Raw genomic sequence first — 19,282 nt, forward strand, 5'->3', positions numbered from 1 at the left:
CGCCGCGAATGAAACCCCCATTCCGATTCGTGCTACAAGTCGCATTTCCCGCCGCCGGCCAAAACCCGTGCTGGAGGTGGGCCCCGTGACGACCATGGGGCCCCTCGGCCAGGAGCCGGGGGGGGGGCTCCCGTGGGGGGGGGGGCTCCCGTGGGGGGGGGGCTCCCGTGTGGGGGGGGGCTCCTCCCGTGTGGGGGGGGGGGCTCCTCCCGTGTGGGGGGGGGGGGGCTCCTCCCGTGTGGGGGGGGGGGCTCCTCCCGTGTGGGGGGGGGGGCTCCTCCCGTGTGGGGGGGGGGCTCCTCCCGTGTGGGGGGGGGGGCTCCTCCCGTGTGGGGGGGGGGCTCCTCCCGTGTGGGGGGGGGCTCCTCCCGTGTGGGGGGGGGGGCTCCTCCCGTGTGGGGGGGGGGCTCCTCCCGTGTGGGGGGGGGGCTCCTCCCGTGTGGGGGGGGGGCTCCTCCCGTGTGGGGGGGGGGCTCCTCCCGTGTGGGGGGGGGGGGCTCCTCCCGTGTGGGGGGGGGGCTCCTCCCGTGTGGGGGGGGGCTCCTCCCGTGTGGGGGGGGGGGACTCTTATTGTGAAGTGGCGGTCCGCGCGGCAGCGGCCATTACGCGCCGCCGCGGCCATGACGAGCGGTGGTCAGCGTGGTGGGCCGCGGTGTCTGGAGTCCCGCCGAGGGGTTCATCCCAGGGCAGGAGTTGCCTCCGCTCCCACACCAACTTGCCGCCACCTTGCAGTGAGCTCCAGGGACTGGCGCCACCACACAGTGGCCACGTCGGGCTGCTGCAGTTGAATAAACAAGAGAGAGAGAGACTCATTGTTGAATGCGCCCTCTACTTGTGTGGTGGAGCTGGGCTGAAGCAATGTTGAAGCGTAGAACCCTCTCGTGTTGATCCACGGCAGTCTCAATCAACCACAGCAACAAAGACGAATACAAAAATAAACATTTGCAACCATTCTAGTCCAGCAACGTCCCACATCACCGATGGGCCGGTGTTAATAGTGGCACCGGGTCATGTTGTTTACCCAAGGAAAGCCTCCGCGGTTGCCAAGACACGTTGCGCAGGAGAGTCCTGCTATCACTGGGATGTCTGGCCAAGCGAAGAACCAGCAATGAGTGTCTGGCCCCACGTGAGAGGGAACCCACAGACCCGGACACCACAACACCCCACGCATACAACGAGCAAGGGGTGCAACGCGCAGAGTTCTGCACAGATGGATTCAATAATCCACTTCTGTGCTGCCATGACCCTGGCCACACAGCCCAATCTCTAAATATGTCTGGGTGTTCCCAGACACAAGTGTTCCATGCAAGCACGAAGCAGCCTCCAGCCTGCTTCAGTACGTGCAGTAGTGGTACAGTACACAACGATAACGTCGTCGATGGGCGCAGGCAGCCATCTGCAGCGCGTCCGCCTGCAGGGGCGGCGTCTTCTCGTTGTGACGCCTGTCGACTTGTTCCATCATCCACACATCAACCCAGCTCCGAACACATCCGTCAAGGGGACGGAAGACACCACGGTGGCTGAGGCTGCGACGACATCCAGGGCAGACAGCCTTACTGACTGTATATCGGCAGCACTCCGCGTGATCACGGAGATCCCCGTGAGGGGTTCACCAAGGGGGTTCACCAAGGGGGTTCACGATGAGCGTGGAGGGGATTCATCCCTTTCCGTAGCAGCAGCAGCAGCAGCACCGCTGTTGCTGTTGCAGCAGTAGCAGCAGCAGCCGGCAGCGGCGTGCTCGGCATGCAGCAGGGGCTGGGGGCGCAACGCGGCCACGTGGCAGGGCTGATTCAGCAGCTTCAGCAATTGCTGCTGCTTCTTTGTGGATGGATTTGGTAAAGGATGGTCACGGTCTGGTAAGAGATGTCTCCATTTCTTTTGCAGGGAGGATGGTGACGACGACAGCGATGTCGGCTGTGATTGTCGGCCTGGTCGGATCTGTACGTCCCACAGGCAAGGTTTTACAGCAGGTGGAGGAGGAGGAGGAGAGAGCGATGGTGATGTTTTATTGTTGACGGGAAGCCGGGATTCTCTCTCGAGAGAGAGATATCACTCGGGATGAGACTCCAGAGGAGTGAGGGATGGTACCCGGACACTGAGGCCCACGGCCCAACTCGTGGTCCGCAAGGCCCCTGGGAAGTGTGCCACGCCACCGTCGCAGGATACTCCGATGTTAGAGTTTGTTTTAATGCTGAGCGACGTGATTGGTGCACGGTGGTCCGCTCACGTTTGTGTGAGGATTGACGGTGAGGAGTGTCACTGGTCCCGGGGGGGGGGGGGGGGGGGCAGAAGAATGGGAGAAGCTCTTCTCTGTAGTGTGTGTAGTGTGTGTGGGAGATGGATCGAGGTAACGAGGTGGGAGTGTGGCATCGGACATCCGTGAGAGCTGGAGGAGGCTTGGGGGGGGAGGACCTCGGGCAGCAGTGAATTGATTGATCTTCACCTGGAGTTGCAAACGGATCACCCGACACATGGTTACTCAATTACACACGGCAGCATTGCCCCCTGCTACGACAACTTGGCAGGATTAAAGCGCCTTGAGACTCGGAGATGCTTTCCTGTGTGAACATGGGTGGTAGAAACACATGGACTACGGATTCTACTCAAACGCGGTCACCTGTAGAGCCACAACACGACAATGTCCGGAGAACTCGTCTTAGACCGCTTCACCAATGTCAACGAAGGAGGGCAATCATTCGAAGGCGTGTGAGATGGTGTAGTTCATGAGGACGACGTTGAAATGACGTGACTATTTTATCTCGGTTCGGACATTGAAGGTCATCGTGCCCGGCGCTGCTTATTCGCTCTGCTATTTACAATGGGCCGGCGCTTAGAAATCATACAACGGATAGGGATGTCCCGATGGAGAGCGGTACAATATGAAGAGTCAAACGCTCAGTCACTGAACTTTCAAATCAAGATTTAATCTGAAGATGTTACCAACTACACATCATCATCCATTATTTATTATTATTCTATTGCTCTAAGGGGGATTTGGATCGTCGCCTTGAAGCCGCCCACCCTTAACCCCTATGACCCAGACCCACTGCTAGCCCATGTCAGGTCTCAATGATCGTTACCTGTCAGGTCTCAATGATCGTTACCTGTCAGGTCTCAATGATCGTTACCTGTCAGGTATCTATGATGGTTACCTGTCAGGTCTCAATGATTGTTACCTCTCAGGTCTCAATGATGGTTACCTCTCAGGTCTCAATGATCGTTACCTGTCAGGTCTCAATGATCGTTACCTGTCAGGTCTCAATGATCGTTACCTGTCAGGTATCTATGATGGTTACCTGTCAGGTCTCAATGATTGTTACCTCTCAGGTCTCAATGATGGTTACCTGTCAGGTCTCAATGATCGTTACCTGTCAGGTCTCTATGATGGTTACCTGTCAGGTCTCTATGATGGTTACCTGTCAGGTCTCTATGATCGTTACCTGTCAGGTCTCAATGATCGTTACCTGTCAGCTTTCAATGATCGTTACCTGTCAGGTCTCTATAATCGTTACCTGTCAGCTCTCAATAATCGTTACCTCTCAGCTCTCTATGATGGTTACCTCTCAGCTCTCTATGATGGTTACCTGTCAGCTCTCTATGATGGTTACCTTTCAGGTCTCTATGATGGTTACCTTTCAGCTCTCAATAATCGTTACCTCTCAGCTCTCTATGATGGTTACCTCTCAGGTTTCTATGATGGTTACCTCTCAGCTCTCTATGATGATTACCTGTCAGCTCTCTATGATGGTTACCTGTCAGGTCTCTATGATCGTTACCTGTCAGGTCTCTATGATGGTTACCTGTCAGGTCTCTATGATGGTTACCTCTCAGGTTTCTATGATGGTTACCTCTCAGCTCTCTATGATGATTACCTGTCAGCTCTCTATGATGGTTACCTCTCAGGTCTCTATGATGGTTACCTGTCAGGTCTCTATGATGGTTACATTTCAGCTCTATATGATGGTTACCTTTCAGGTCTCTATGATGGTTACCTTTCAGGTCTCTATGATGGTTACCTTTCAGGTCTCTTTGATGGTTACCTGTCAGGTCTCTTTGATGGTTACCTTTCAGGTCTCTATGATGGTTACCTTTCAGGTCTCTATGATGGTTACCTTTCAGGTCTCTATGATGGTTACCTTTCAGGTCTCTATGATGGTTACCTTTCAGGTCTCTTTGATGGTTACCTTTCAGGTCTCTATGATGGTTACCTGTCAGGTCTCTATGATGGTTACCTGTCAGGTCTCTTTGATGGTTACCTTTCAGGTCTCTTTGATGGTTACCTTTCAGGTCTCTATGATGGTTACCTGTCAGGTCTCTATGATGGTTACCTCTCAGCTCTCTATGATGGTTACCTTTCAGGTCTCTTTGATGGTTACCTGTCAGGTCTCTTTGATGGTTACCTGTCAGCTCTCTATGATGGTTACCTTTCAGCTCTCTATGATGGTTACCTTTCAGGTCTCTATGATGGTTACCTGTCAGGTCTCTATGATGGTTACCTGTCAGGTCTCTTTAATGGTTACCTGTCAGGTCTCTATGATGGTTACCTTTCAGCTCTCTATGATGGTTACCTCTCAGCTCTCTATGATGGTTACCTCTCAGCTCTCTATGATGGTTACCTCTCAGCTCTCTTTGATGGTTACCTTTCAGGTCTCTTTGATGGTTACCTCTCAGGTCTTTATGATGGTTACCTGTCAGGTCTCTATGATGGTTACCTGTCAGCTCTCTGTGATGGTTACCTTTCAGGTCTCTTTGATGGTTACCTTTCAGGTCTCTATGATGGTTACCTTTCAGGTCTCTTTGATGGTTACCTTTCAGGTCTCTATGATTGTTACCTTTCAGGTCTCTTTGATGGTTACCTTTCAGGTCTCTATGATGGTTACCTGTCATGTCTCTATGATGGTTACCTTTCAGCTCTCTATGATGGTTACCTGTCAGGTCTCTATGATGGTTACCTCTCAGCTCTCAATGATCGTTACCTATCAGGTTTCTATGATGGTTACCTGTCAGCTCTCTATGAGCGTTACCTCTCAGGTCTCAATGATCGTTACCTGTCAGCTCTCTATGATGGTTACCTGTCAGCTCTCTGTGATCGTTACCTGTCAGGCTCGCGGCTTCTCACGACGTTGAGGGCCCCACGGCCGTGCTGTGTAGATTCTCACATTGTCGTGAACAACAACACACTGCACACTCTCTGTTGCAATGTCTTACCGGCAGCTGCTGCCGATGGCTCAGGTCACTAAGTCAGGATGACATCCAAAAGTTGCGTCTGGTCTCACGGCCTTAGAAATAATATTTATAACACGTGGAGCCAAGCTGGGGGCTGCTCGAAATCATCACCCACACAGATAGAGAGAGGCCTTTAGACGTTTCTTGAAAGAGTGCATTTGATGTTGCGGCTGTGCAAAGGGATGAGAGTTCCACACCGAGGGGGCACGAGCAGAGACGCGACGTGAGGCTGTGACAGTCGGAGACACCGAGAGGGAAAGCGGTGGTGGGGCCTCAAGGAGAAGAAGAAGGAGGAGGAGTGGGGCAACTTGGTTTTAGTGCTGCAAGTGCGGCCACATGCCAACTCGTCATTGTCTACCTACACCATGGGCTGTAAAGAAGGGCCATTGCCTGAAACTTTACCAACTGTATAGTTTTATTTTAAGGCAGTGTTATTGACGAATGTATTCAGTTTTTTGTTGTACGTATATTGTATTCTATGGTGAACGGTGAGGGGAAGTCTTTGCGAGATGTTTAGACCAGGAGATGTTTGTTTAGATAACTTAACACGATATATTTAGCTGTCTCTGCCGGCCCCTGTGAAGCGTGTTACCTCGGAAAGGAGTCGAACTAATGAACCACCATGGTCTCGTATCTCACAATCACCATCGTCAGCTTGAGAAGTATGTGCACGATTGCAGGGAATAGGGTGAGCTGAGTGGCATGAAACAGATTGGGATGAGAAAGGCAAGTATGCGCTTGGGCTGCGATGTGGCCAGGAGATGGCGGTAGAGCAATGGATTATTTAATCTGCCCGTGCGGAGTTTTGAGTGTTCCTCTTGTACGTGGTTTCTTACTACGTGGCATGAATTATATTGGCCAGATATCACAGTGCAGTTACCTCCTGGACACGTCTTGAGACGCAGTGAGGCTCTAATCATGGGTGACACGTACAACACCCTTGTCAATCTACTGCTGGATGATGGCCTCTGCACGCACTGTGGATCGTGGGGTTCATAGGACTTCACATTGGTCAGTGCGGATTGGTGAAGTCGGGGAGCATAGAAGTACTGTACAGTATATTACCCAAAGTTTTGTTGTTGCACTGCCCTCCGCAGCCAAATTCTGTGCAAATGGGATGATTGTCATGACGACGATGAGGAGGAGGAGATCGACCGGGACCATGGTGGCCCCGTGTAACGGGCCCTGCTGGAGGAAGGTGTGCCAGCCCTGTGGCCCTTGTCGGTGTGTGAGGGGGTTCTTGTGCGAGGAGACCCCTTGTATCAAGCACTGCTGTGGCCTCCGCTGGAGAGAGGGGCTCCTTGAGGGGAACGCCTTGTCTAAGTAGCCCGTAGGGGTACCCCCTGTCAAGAATGCCGTGTGAGGACCCCGTTGTTTAGGACCCCGTTGGGGCGAGAGGCTCTGTGTGAGAGGCACCCTTGTCTGAGACCCATGGAGGAGACACCCTTTTCTGTCATGGACCCCCCTTTTTCTGTCATGGACCCCCCTGTAAGGGTCCCATTTGAGTGAGCGAACTCGCGTGTGAAAGGGCCCTCCCTTTCCCGAGAAACCCTCGGTTTTTTTTCTTGGGGACCTCGTGCGAAGTATCCCTAGTCTGATACCATGTGCGAGACAGCTTGTGTGTGTTGAGATCAGCGTTGGACTGAGGGACCCCGTGTGAAGAGCGCCCGTGCGAGAGGGGGCCCCTTGCTACCTCTTGGCTGCTTAGACCCCCCCCCCCCTTTTTCCTGAGGAGTGGGGATGGGGCCCGTGTACGAAAGACTAATTTTCCCACCATCTAACCGTCTCAATTTGTGTGGCTCTACATTGTTTCTGATGCCCCCCTGGTGCGTGTGTGGGGGGGGGGCTCATAAGCGCGTGGAGGCTCAGGGGGGTCCCCGTTCGGACGGTCCCGCTCGCGCCGTGACGTCACGACGCGCGTGCGCGCTGCTGCCGCCCGTCGGCCATGGCCGCCCCGCCGAGCGAGGTGAGTGGAGGCGGCGCGCCGCGTCCTCGCCCGCGCGCTCCCAGCCGCGGGACCCCCCCTGCAGGGACCCCGCGCCGAGGGGACCCCTCGCGAGGCCACGACCGAGCGCCGGACCCCCGCAGAGGACCCCCTCTCCTCTGGTGCAGGAGGAATGCGAGGGCAGCCCCCGCTCCGCCCTCCCCGCTGCCTCTGCTCCAGGAGCGGACGGGGGCCCCGGACCCTGCGTGGCGGCGCGGGACGCGCGCGCGCGGGCGGCACGCGGCGCGCAATGCGGGTTGCGGGGCCCCGGCCTGGCGCGGTGGCCAGCACGTTCGGGCGCCGAGATGGATGGAGGAGCAGATCAAGATGTGGTAGCGGTTGTGCGTGGAGGAGGTGGCGGTGGAGGCGGTGGTGATGGTGATGGAGGTGGTTTTGGAGGAGGTGTTGGAGCAGTACGTGGTGTTTGTTGAGTTGGAGGTTGTGGTGATGGAGAAGATGGATGGTGGAGTTAAAATATCGTGGCGGGTCTTTCTTGCTGCTGCTTCTCCGCAGCCACGCGTGGTGGTCCTCTACGCCGGCAGTGCTGCTCAGTGGGACGAGAGGGGAGTGGAGATGAGAGATAGAGGCTTGTGAGGTCTTGAGTGCCTGCTTTGTGGAAGTTTTATCCAGGCGCAGCATTCGGCTTTGTCCTCCTCAGAGCCCCAGGAGGTTGTACTTTGCCGTTCTCAGCCTCTTGGGTGAAGATGTTCGAACTTTGGACTCATGCATGGCTAGGGCATGTGCCAGCGTGGATAGCAGATCTGTGTTTCTTTCATTTTCGTTGCCTTTGGTAAAAAAATACGCGGTGGTTTGGTGATGATCTGGAAGTCCTTTGCGGAATTGATCTAACCACAGACGGCTCAATAAATAAAATGTTCAGTAATAATCCATTGTGTGTTCATGCAGTTGGGTGTCTCCTGAAGACATAACCCTACGGCCAAGCCCTCATGTTTATGTTAAGCGCTTCACCTCCTGCTTCATTCAAGCACTGCTGTTTGTTGCTGACCGCTTGGCGTTTCGGGCCGTGTGGGCTTGTGTTCAGCAACAGTAATGCAAGAAAGAGAGCGTTCAGCAGAGCACGTGAAGTTTGACTGATGAGGGGAGTTACTGTGTTCCTGTGTTGCATGGGAAGGTGAGTTTATTTTCATGGTAGAAGTGACTCCATGTCAAAACATGCTGGAGGATAGTGAAGGCCACACCAGATTAAACTTAGCACCTTCGAAATCACCTCTGCTATGAAGGGTCATTACCGAAAGCGCCGCCTATAATTTAACTATAGGGCAGTGTTATGAGAAAATGTGAGATTGTTGTCATTTGTGCACGTGCACTATTGTCAATGCAGTATCATAAACGTGATTGAAATCAGCTTTGGTGAAAAAGTGAAAGTAGCTCTGGTAATTAGGATACCACTTGCTAATGATTATAGCACTACTATTGAAGACATCTTCTGGTAAAGACAGCTCTGATATTTGAGGCAGAATTCTCTGGCGAAGGTTGAATTCTGGTGGTGATGGAAGTTCCTATTAAAACAACGATATGAGGCTTCTCCATCTTAGCTCGTTTGTAGTGATGACATGTGAGATTGTGAAGACGGTACATTTTATTGAAGTAATTACAGTATTTAGTTGCAAGTTTCGTTTAGTAGTACCTGTTTTGTAGCAAAGACAGCTCAGATTATATAAATAATGTTAAAACATAAAGGCATGTGTCAGTCCACTGCTTGATAAAGGCTTCCCCATGCTATGTCCGTCATGTTGGATGTTTGACCATACTTCACCTTGCTGGCGAGTACTGGTTTTGAAGGGGGGACCCCAGGACTTGCTTAGTTATGTCTCGCCATTGATGTTAGCTGGGCTGAGAATCGAACTTGGGTGGCCAGGTTCGTAGAGCAGCGTGCTAACAGGTAATTAAATACACAAACATGCTACATTTTAAACCTTCGTCAATCCACTGCTGGATGAAGGTTATATCGCACTGTCGATCATGATTGTTTTTCTATATTTCACCTTGCTGCTGATTACAGGTTTAGTTTTAACTGACCAGTGACTTTAGTGGAATCAAACTGAAATCGTCACATTGACAGCAAATTGTGTGCTCGCCACTGCGCCACCATTCAATTTGAATAGATCATTGCAGTGAAGCTGTCATTTTAAACTTTATTATCTGTTGACAATAAGACATCGTATTTAAGGAATAGTTTAGTTGTGAAAACAATTTAGTAGTGAAGGCATTGTCTGCATTTTACGACCAATCGTTGCAGTTAAACTCTTTGGGTAACATCTCATGCCAATTAGATCTGGGAACCGAGCAGTATTTGTTTAACAAGCCTGGCTGCTGATGAGATCCAGAATGTCGAAACTGGACCAGAGTTTGCTTGCATTAACAATTTCTGCTGGATATTTGTCTGAAAAACCAATCGGCTGATGGACTAAAGAGTGTGTGTAGACAGAATATAGTTCTGTTATTGTCGTGAAGGCATGGACAATTCGACAACCGGGCATGAAGGCATTGTTTAGATTTTGAGACCAATAATTGCAATGAAGGGTTTGTTTTATGGTTATTTGAGGAGGTGGGAAAGCTAGCAGCTGACGGTAGTGAAGGCATGTCACGCGAGTTGGCCCATCATAGAGTTGGACGGAGTCGCAGGTCCTCCGGTGGGCCCTGCCGTGACTCGGCAAACAAATCATCTCGGGTCGTCTCCTTGTCAGGCAGGACCATAGAAACCACGTGGCGACAGGACAGGTCTGCAGACCACTATGTCCATCCGAGGCTGCCTGCTCTGGCAGGAGGAGTCCTGTTTTTCTAACCGGAAAACAGAGTCCCTTGAAAATGTCAGGAATGCCTGAGGAGGAGATGTGGCAATTGAGGGCTCGTGCGAAACGGTGATACTGTTCGGTCGGTCGGTCATCTACTTCCTTGTTTTCTCTTGTAAGAGCTGTACATGGTGTTGTTAAAGTACACTTTCGTGTACGTGGGCTGTTTGTCTAATGACACTCTTTCTTCCTGCTGATAACGACGTATTCTCTATGCTGTGACGAGCCCTGCTTCGTGGCCGTGCATGGACGGGTGACTAACATGGTTTGGATGTGCTGCACAAATACACGCAGAGCGCTTTTTAGTAATACTGTACATATACACACACTTCAAATCGTATCCCGTAGTGAGTACAAGGAACAAAGCAGGAGAGGGAGGCACCTAATAAGATGGACTGATGTAACAAAGACAGGTGATGACATTGAACAAAATGTGTGCAAGTACGAAGCGACATAACTGGTAAAAGAACAAAGGTGGATGGAGAGATGTGATTCGGCTCCATTGTTACTCCGGAGCTGACACGAGGGAGGAGAACGCAGGCCCGACGTTGCGTCGGTAATCCCACATGCCGTCGTGTGCTTGGATTGAGTGTCCAGTTTAATTTCGATAACATGCGTGTTGGCAACATCGGGACAGGTCAGTGTGATGTAACTGATGTTCCAATGTTAAAGTCATTGGTCAACAAAACGTCCGGCTGTTGATGTGCACGCCCTGCAAAGACCTCTAGCAGGCGAGTCACAATCGTGGCTATTCATAGGTTGGCGTGGAGTGTGCCATCCCTGCCTTTTGTTGTGCTCATAAAAGGGCTTTTTTGGTGGAATCCTTGCAAAAAAACGACAACAAAAGCCGAACGTTTTGCCTATAATTCCGAATGGCAGTCTCGAAAAAATGTGCAGGTCTTTGCCCGAACGATGTGGTGGTTGGTTTTCCCCGAGTCGGGTGGGGTGGGGTGGGACTCGTATTTTGAAATCGGCCCTTGGCCTAAACGAAAGAGCGGTAGCAGCAGCGGCGTGTCAGCTGATCATCCGGTGGAATGAGCGGCGGAGGAGGCGGCGGTGGCAGCGGCGGCCATCTTGGGCTTGTGCAATCCCCACGTGTTCCTGATGAGAGGGGGCTGCAGGTGGCGCGTGCCGCGGTGCACGCGCGCGGGCCACACGCGTCCTCGTGGCACGCGCCCTGCGTGCAATTGGTTGCCCGTCCTTGGCCGTCTGCTGGGAAGTGGCGAGTACAGTAATGGCCTGGAGGTGTGATGAGCACTTTTTCAAAGGTTGTGTGTGGAGGCTCGGGCAGCAACCTCGAGCTCCTTTTAATGTGAGGCGACCTTCATTACAGCCCCAGCATGCCAGCCAAAGCCGGGCCCACTGTTTTTGAGAGTGCTATCGTGGGTATTTGAAAAGTACTGTACTCTCTTGGCTTCCTTTTTGGCTAACTGCAGAACTTCTGCCATGCTGGCAGTCTCTTTGCAATCAATGGATCTTGCAAAACCTGCTGGGAAAAAGGTGGGGTTAGTGTCTATAGCTTCCAGTTGTGGGTTGTACGTCTGTGCTGGTTGCATCGATGAGGTAAACCTCTTGGTCTGCAATTGATGATGGTTCCATGAGTTATTTCACAACGCAGATGAATAGCTGCCAAAAATACCATTTGCTTGCAATGCTCAGGTTGATTTGTTCTCTGAGTGGAAAAGCAGAAAGTTGGCTTTTAGACTTTGCAATTTTTTTCTACCCTTGCAAGATCTCTCGAAGACCAAGTAGTAAAGCGTTTTAATTGATGGCGAGTATTTGGAATAACATCTGTTTGTCGTTCATCTTGCTAGTCGCTTTACACTTAATTGCTATGTCTAAAGGCGTGCGACGTCGTTTCCGATTTAAAACCGTTTCAGATGGTGCTGGCGTTCGACGGTTGTTGCCTCTGACCCTTGCCAATCGCGCTTTGTGAAATGTACACATCAGTTTCTAAAGTGCACCGTATTGCAGCGGCTGGCTGGTGAGACGATTTGCTTTTAGCAGCGAGGTCATTACTTTTGTCCTTTTTGGAACGACGCATCAAAACAGGGAAAATTCCTCCGATGTTTTTTGGCCCTTGTCTTGTCTCGTGGTCTGCTGGGAAGGCTTTAGATATGGACATTGACCTGTAGTAGTTCCCACAGTCTATTTCATCTGTTGACAGATGACCATCGACACACACGCATGAGTTCCTACTCACACTGCAATTATTTGCTATAATATAAGTACAGTAATTAACAATAATGCAAATTCAAGCCATTTTGTTTTTCATATTTGGTGCAAGCGTTATTTCAACCCTTTGTTAATCCACTGATGGTTGAAGGCCTGTTTTGTCCATACCTCACCATACTGGTCGTCGCAGGTTGTTGAAGGTTAGGCGCAGGTTCAGACAATTCACCCCTCGTGTTGTGGCTGGGAATGGAAGTATGGTCGTTGGGTTCACAGCTCTAACCACGGCACCACCGTCGCTCCATTAAAATGTGGCTCTACGCATTTGAATGTTTGGCTTCGTGAGAACGTTTTTGGTCTGATTTTATATTTTCGTTGTTGCTGTACAGGTTGATAAGGAGGTGGAATCCCAGGTAACTGTGGCTGGACGCGACTGCAACAAGGTTGCGGGTGATATGCAAGGTATGCAGCATGTTGAGTTGCTGCCAGGCTCGAAAATGTGCTTATTCGGCAAATTGTCTTTTTAATAGTGCTGCTTGTAGTGTCCCAGAAACCTTCACATATGTTCTACAGATTGTCAACAAAGTCCCAATACACTTTACACGATCTGCCTAATGCTGTGTATTCCATTATTTTCACTGCAGAGCTGAATCTTATGCCTAATCCGTCCATGTTTGTCTGGTCTTCTTTTACACACCACAGCCAGGGCAAAAAAGTCTAAAGTTAGAGATGGTGCTAATCTCCCATTAGACAGCCATGGGCCAGTGGTGAAAATTCCCCATTCTTAGAGCAGGGATGATTCTATCTGTAGGACAACCACAGCTGACTGCCCTACATAGTGATACCTATTTGATTCACTCTGTAGGGATGGTGATCTGAATAAACCCCCAAACCAGGATTCGAACTCCAACTTTACGAGTGGGGGCTTCGCGATCGACCGCTGAGCCACATGTGTCTGTCTTGGTTTATTTAGGTACTCGGCAACCTAGAAAGACAATGAAATGTAATGTCAGAAGATTCAGAATCATAAATGTTTTTCCCTGAGTAAAGCCCATTGACCTAAGAAGATCTTTTTCAATGATGACTCGGTCGGCAGACAACATCAAAGCATTCCACGATGATGTAGACTTGTACTTGACAGTGTATTGATACTTTGTGAACACTGTAGAGTGAGAGGGGCCGGGTAACATCCAGGGTTAGAATGCAGGATTCACCCGCCCAGGGATTAATGAGGTTCCCAAGTGCAGCGAGTTGATGATCTCGGCCTCATCACTAATGCATGCTTTTGTTAAGTTAGCGTTTTCAAATTTTCTTCTGCTTAATACACCTGTCTTCCACTTGACCAACCAGCACTGACCAGTGTGGTGAAGTATGGTCAAGCAACTTGCACGACCAACACTTGGCGGGGAGGCCTTCATCCAGTGGAGGACTGACAAAGGGCTTACACTTATAATTATGAATGCAGCTCATGACAATGAAACATTTTGCATTAATATACATGATGAATGCACGTTTCAGAGTATAGCAAAGGTCTGTGCCGAGTGTGGATAAATAGGCAAGTGAAGTGATTTCAGACAGTTTTGCTACTTAAGCCTCTCAGGCTGTTCTTCAACATGGAGGTGCACTTTGCTAGAATCGTTTTAAATGGATGCTCTTCCATTTCGCAATATGATTGCAGTACCACATGTAGGGCAGCAGTGGGCAGTGCAGCAGCATCCATTGTTTGACAATACTTTTATGGTCCCATTTCTGTGTTCCCCACCTTGACCAACCTGCATGGTGAACTAATCCCCCCGTCCTGCACGGCAAGGCTAGGCACTCAATCAATCGTGGATTGATATTATATCGTTACCCTGTATTTCCACTGCTACAAATGCGTGTCATACCACAACGTTCTGTCTTCACCACGTTGGCCTGTCTTTATTACTTTGATCTGCTTTAACTTGCAAATTATTCCTTCATGACAAACGATCGTGTCTAGCTACCGAGATGGCTTATTTTTTAGAGTCGTTTTAATAGGAGCACACATGTAATGATGGTGGCACATTTGGAATGTAATCAGATAAATATTCTTGAGTGAACTTTGCAACAGGGAAATCTTGCAGCAACTCTTCCAGGTTGAGTCTTTATATATTTATGTTGGGCTGTCACCCCTTACCATACCTTTTGACAACAGGAGGTGACTCCGGACTTCTCGACAGGCAGTTGACCGAGTTGGAGACCACCATCAAAGGATATGATCATCTGCCCAAAGTGAGGGCCAGCAACGCTGACGGGCTTAACGACGCCAGCGAAGCGAGGCCTTGCAACCCTCCTGTAGAGAGGCCCGAGAAGGCGACTGAGCTTCCGTCACCGGTCAAGGTGGAAGCCGTCCCCTCGCAGGGGTCGCCTGCCGGTGACGTGACGCCAAAGGGGGCCTCTGTGTCGGTCGAGTCGCCCGCTCGGGTCAACTCCCCTCTGCGCCTTCCTATCAGTATCATCCCCGGCCACGCGGCCAAATCCCTCAGCGGTGTTTCCAACCGTGCCAAGATGTCTCTGTTCATCATGAAGCCTACAGGTGAGTGGCAGGAGGTGCGGTCTGTGCAGGTGGTGCTTCAGGAAATAGGACGCCACATCAGAGGTTTGGGTTGAGCTGCAGCTGAGTTAGGACATTTTCTGATTGACCGACAAGCGAGGAATTGCAGTATTCCTTAAGTTTCTATGAAATAAACACAGGTAGAAGTCTGTCATTCTCCGGTATTGAGAGAGGTGAATGAATGCATGTGATATCAAGCTCATGAAAAAAGAGACGTACCACTCGAAATTCAAGCCAGGATGAATAATTACTCCAAGATTCCGCATCTTAGAGAATGAACTGACGTCAGTCATCATACTGATGCCATAAACTTGATGAAGAAAGTTGGGAGAACCCAGCAGCATGATCTCGGTCTTGTCAGAGTTATGCTTCAAGAAATGTATGTTCATTGTCTTCTTGACCTCAGAAACAATGTGACAGCACTTAAATAGCAGCATTGGTGCCAGGCTGGTCTGCCAATACGTTTTTAGTATCATCCCCATAAAAATTTTCATTTAAACCATAGTGACCAAATATGCTTCCAAGAGGCAGCACGTAGGATGGTGAACAGCAAAGGCCCTAGAATAGATTTCTAGAGGACACCGGTGGTCAGCGGGTGGATGGACAGCCACGCATCGAGACGCACCGCCTACGATGTGTCCGCTATAAACCAAGCCAGGAGAGAGCTGCACTAGTGATGACAACCAGGGTCTCACGGCGGTTTATCAGAATGGGATGATCAATTGTATCGAACACTGCAATAATCCAGCAGCACCAGGACCGAGAGTGAGCCGGGGTCAGCAGCCATGAGATCATTTACGAACACGTGCTGTTTCGGTTCTGTGCAGTGGCTTGGACGCAGATTGAAACGGCTTGAAAAGATCATTGTTTGTAAGATGATCCTGAATCTGCTGAACTACCAGAAACTCCAGGATTTGAGAGAGAAACAGGAGGTGTGAAATCGGCCTATAATTAGGCATGACTTCAGAGTCAAGGTTTGGATTCTTTAACAATGGTCTCACCGATTACAGTTAAGTGATGTTGCCATTATGCCAGTGCCAAGAAATTTGTTATCTACTTTGAAAATAACCAAACGACTAAGAATATGGAAGATCGAGTTAACCAGAGAAGACGGTATTGGTTGATGAACACGATGGGTTTATGTTTAGAAACAAGATCAATGAGCTGAGACAGAAATGGAGATGTGAAAAGATGCAATGCACAACCTAGGATGTGCAGGATGAAGTCAACCGAGGCTCAACAATGACAGAACAATCAATATTGCTAATGGCATCGATCTCGGACTGAAATGATCCCAAGAAACACATTACATTGGGCTGTAGGACCAATGAGGTTAGATGGTTTCAGCATCTGCTCAAGGGTTTAAAAGGGAGTACCAGGGTTGCCAACACCATTCCTGATGAAATTAGAATAACATGTTGATCTGGCCTAGTTTAATGCATCCCTATAGGTGGCTTGATGATGCTGCCAGATCTGGAGATGTTCCTCAGGGTGAGTATCCCTCTATATTATTTCTAGCTTACGTCCAAGTGACTTCAGACAACCAAGATGGTCATCTTACCAAGGCGATCATATCCTTAATGTTCGAAGGCTGAAAAGATAAAGACGTTGATGAAAGAACAGTGTCAGCAAGTTTGGAAACCCGTTTGGTTCTAGCCGAGGTGAGGGCCATCTCGAGCTCAATGAGGATGACCAGATCATCAGAAGCAGCAACATCACATGGCAGCAAACCCTGCACCGACCACGAGAGAGCACGCGAACCGCAGCTTGATCCCAATTGTCAGTTGGAAATTTACATTGTGAAACAAAACCAGAACAATCCAAAAAATCCTGGAATTCCTGGGCCATATTACACTTGCTGGAGTCAACTTGAATGTTGAGGTCACCCAAAATGAAACTCGTATTAAATGAAGGGAAAAGGAATGACAACCATTCCAACAATTTATGAAGAGTTGGACTTTGACGATAAATTAAATAATGAGTGTGTTTGGAGGTGCCAGTTTAAAAACGAAACATTCGAAACATTAATAGCAGGGGTCGTTTGCAGAGTGAGTTTAAGATCGTGATGGTGAATTTCTGGAAGGCAACCACCCTGCCAGACAAACGGGCCTTCTCAACAAAACCAAAACCTGAGCCGGCTACCTGGTTCGCCACGTAACAATTATTCTGACAGTGCCACGTTTTGGTCAAGCAAAGGGGAGGTCATGGTTGTGGTCAAGCAAAAAATTGTGTAAAAATTATGCCTTACTTGAGGGTTACAGAATATTAAGAAGAGCCACCTCAGCAGATGCAATGGTCTGCTCGGGACTCCTGGGCACTGAAAGTGGAATATATAACGACATTTACAGGACTTCAAGCAATCGCAACCTGGAAAATAGAACGAAAGCTTTGTTGGCAACTGCTAATTGTCCAAATAATATGTGAATCGGAGGAACTAGCCCAGCCATAACGGGCAGGGCCTGGCCAGACCCACATTGGATGTAAGGCGGCAGTGTCTCAAGGGGCTGAAGGAATGGTAGAGGGGGGCCATCTGTCCCGCCAATGCCCTGCTGCTGCCCTTCAAGTCCAGGCTCGTGACCTTTTTTTCCCCTCTGCCTATGACAGTCACGTTTTATCTATAAACAATATATACGCTGAATGTTTCTGTACAGCATCTGTTGTATTTCGTTGCTGTTTAAACCCAAATTGCATCGCATTGTACTCGATGTTCTTGAGAACATAATTAGTGCTCGGGCAAAGTTTAATTGCTCCTTGCACTTACGCTACGGAACATACTAATCCACCGTGTAGGCGTGTGACGATGTGTTGGATTGAGCGAAGTCGACTATGCTCACGACACATGCGTTGAACGGTGTACGTAAGAGGAACGTGTGACTTTTGCAAATTTTATTCAAATTCTATGGAGATGTCCACTTTAGGCTAATGGAATGCATGAGACAGAACATGCAACACGAGATAAACAAGATGTTTATCGTGATAACTTGTACATCATAAGCATGGCACGAATGCCACATCAACCTAATGCAAATGAGATGGTGCAAACGAGACACATTATACTGATATATTGTTTTTATTGAATCGTGGCATTTCATTAAATCGCGTTGGTAACGAAGTTGTAAGTTCTAGCATCTATACTCCTGACTGTTGCCATTGCTACTCCAACCTTATGGATTACATATTTATCATGACTTCGAGGGTGCACCGACCGATACAGCGGTCATTCCCAAAACGTGGGTCGCTCGCATGTTGTCCCGCCACAGCGACCACCGCGATGGCCGGTATGGGCCACAGCAACACACCCTCCAAGCCGGCAGGCACCACCATGGACGCCAAGCGGGGTCCTTCGGAGGGCCCGCAACAAACGCCTGTCACGGAGCCGGTGAGGGTGAACCGCGCACGGAAGACTCTGCCCAAGCCTACGCCGAGCCAGGTAAACGGGGACGAGCGAGCGGTGTGGTGCTGTGCGATCGCCAAAATGGACGCCCGCGCGCTTATTGCCATTTTCAGTGTGATGGCTTTCCCGTCTGGACCCAACACAAGGTACCGCTCCGGGAAGCAAGCGGACAGAACAAGGAGGCAGCGTCGGTGCCGGCGCCGATGCCGACGCCGATGTCGACGCCGACGCCGATGCCGACACCGGTGCCGGTGCCGGCAGTTGCAGTGTCGGTGGCAGCCGAGGAGGAGCCCGGAAAGATTAACGAAGTGACGCATGTTCCGCCGACCGGCCAGGGCAGTCAAGCCACCAACATCGATTCGCCCAAAACACCACCAGCACCTCCACCACCACCACGGGACCAGGGAGAACACCTCAACTCCGTCAGCCAGATCAGGCAGGGGAACTCAACGCACCTCAACAGCCAGACCAGCCAGGCTAGCCAGCCTGGACAAGGCAGCCAGCCTGGACAAGTTAGCCAACCTGGACAAGTTGGCCAGCCTGGCCAGGTCAACAAGCCTACCCAAGTCACCCACTCGCATAACTCAAGTAACTTCATCCATCTGGAGCAAAGTGACCAGTCAAACAATGTTCATGCATACAGCCAGCCCACCCAAGGTGATCAGTCAAACAAAGTCAGCCAAAACAGCCTGCCGAGCCAAGTCGGCCAGCCCAACCCTAGCCCGGTGAACCAGCTGAAGCAGGCTAGCCCGACTAGGCAGGCCGTGTCCATCAACAATGGCACCGAGGTGAAGCCGCCCCCTAAGAGCGGCGATGGCGCTCAGGCCTCCAGCGAGGCCGCAGGGGGACCCGGCGGACAGGCCCCCGAAACGCCCCCGTCGGACACCGTCGGCCTCGCGGTGGACGGGAAGGGAGCTGCCACCTCCTCCTCCTCATCGGGTAAGCGAAAGTCGGCAGCCTCATTGGAAAAGTAAAGTGTTTAGTATTGAGCTGGGATATCCATTATTTAAGTAATCAATTCCTCGATCATCGGTTCCATTACTGCCACGAGCACGGCCTTGCAATTGCTCGTTCACACCACTGCTAGCAAAAGGGCCTCTACGAGACAGAGCTTTAGA

General features: G+C 50.4%; 1 protein-coding gene across 7 annotated transcripts in view; it reads left to right on the forward strand.

The window, feature by feature from the left end:
* Positions 1 to 1,811: 1,811 nt before the first annotated feature.
* The window catches only part of LOC133341694 (histone-lysine N-methyltransferase EHMT2-like), a 39,851-nt gene continuing 22,380 nt past the window's right edge, over positions 1,812 to 19,282 (forward strand). The window contains exons 1-5 of one of the 7 annotated variants that reach the window (XM_061550306.1): positions 1,812 to 1,856; positions 12,585 to 12,657; positions 14,372 to 14,752; positions 18,031 to 18,200; positions 18,278 to 19,103. In XM_061550306.1, coding sequence (XP_061406290.1) covers positions 1,827 to 1,856; positions 12,585 to 12,657; positions 14,372 to 14,752; positions 18,031 to 18,200; positions 18,278 to 19,103 — 1,480 coding nt within the window. In that variant the 5' untranslated portion in view covers positions 1,812 to 1,826. The other 6 variants (XM_061550308.1, XM_061550307.1, XM_061550309.1 and 3 more) reach the window with 6 other exon arrangements.

Source organism: Lethenteron reissneri, chromosome 12 (assembly GCF_015708825.2).
Source record: "Lethenteron reissneri isolate LAM-NWPU_2019-01 chromosome 12, ASM1570882v1, whole genome shotgun sequence".
Lineage (NCBI taxonomy): Eukaryota > Metazoa > Chordata > Hyperoartia > Petromyzontiformes > Petromyzontidae > Lethenteron > Lethenteron reissneri.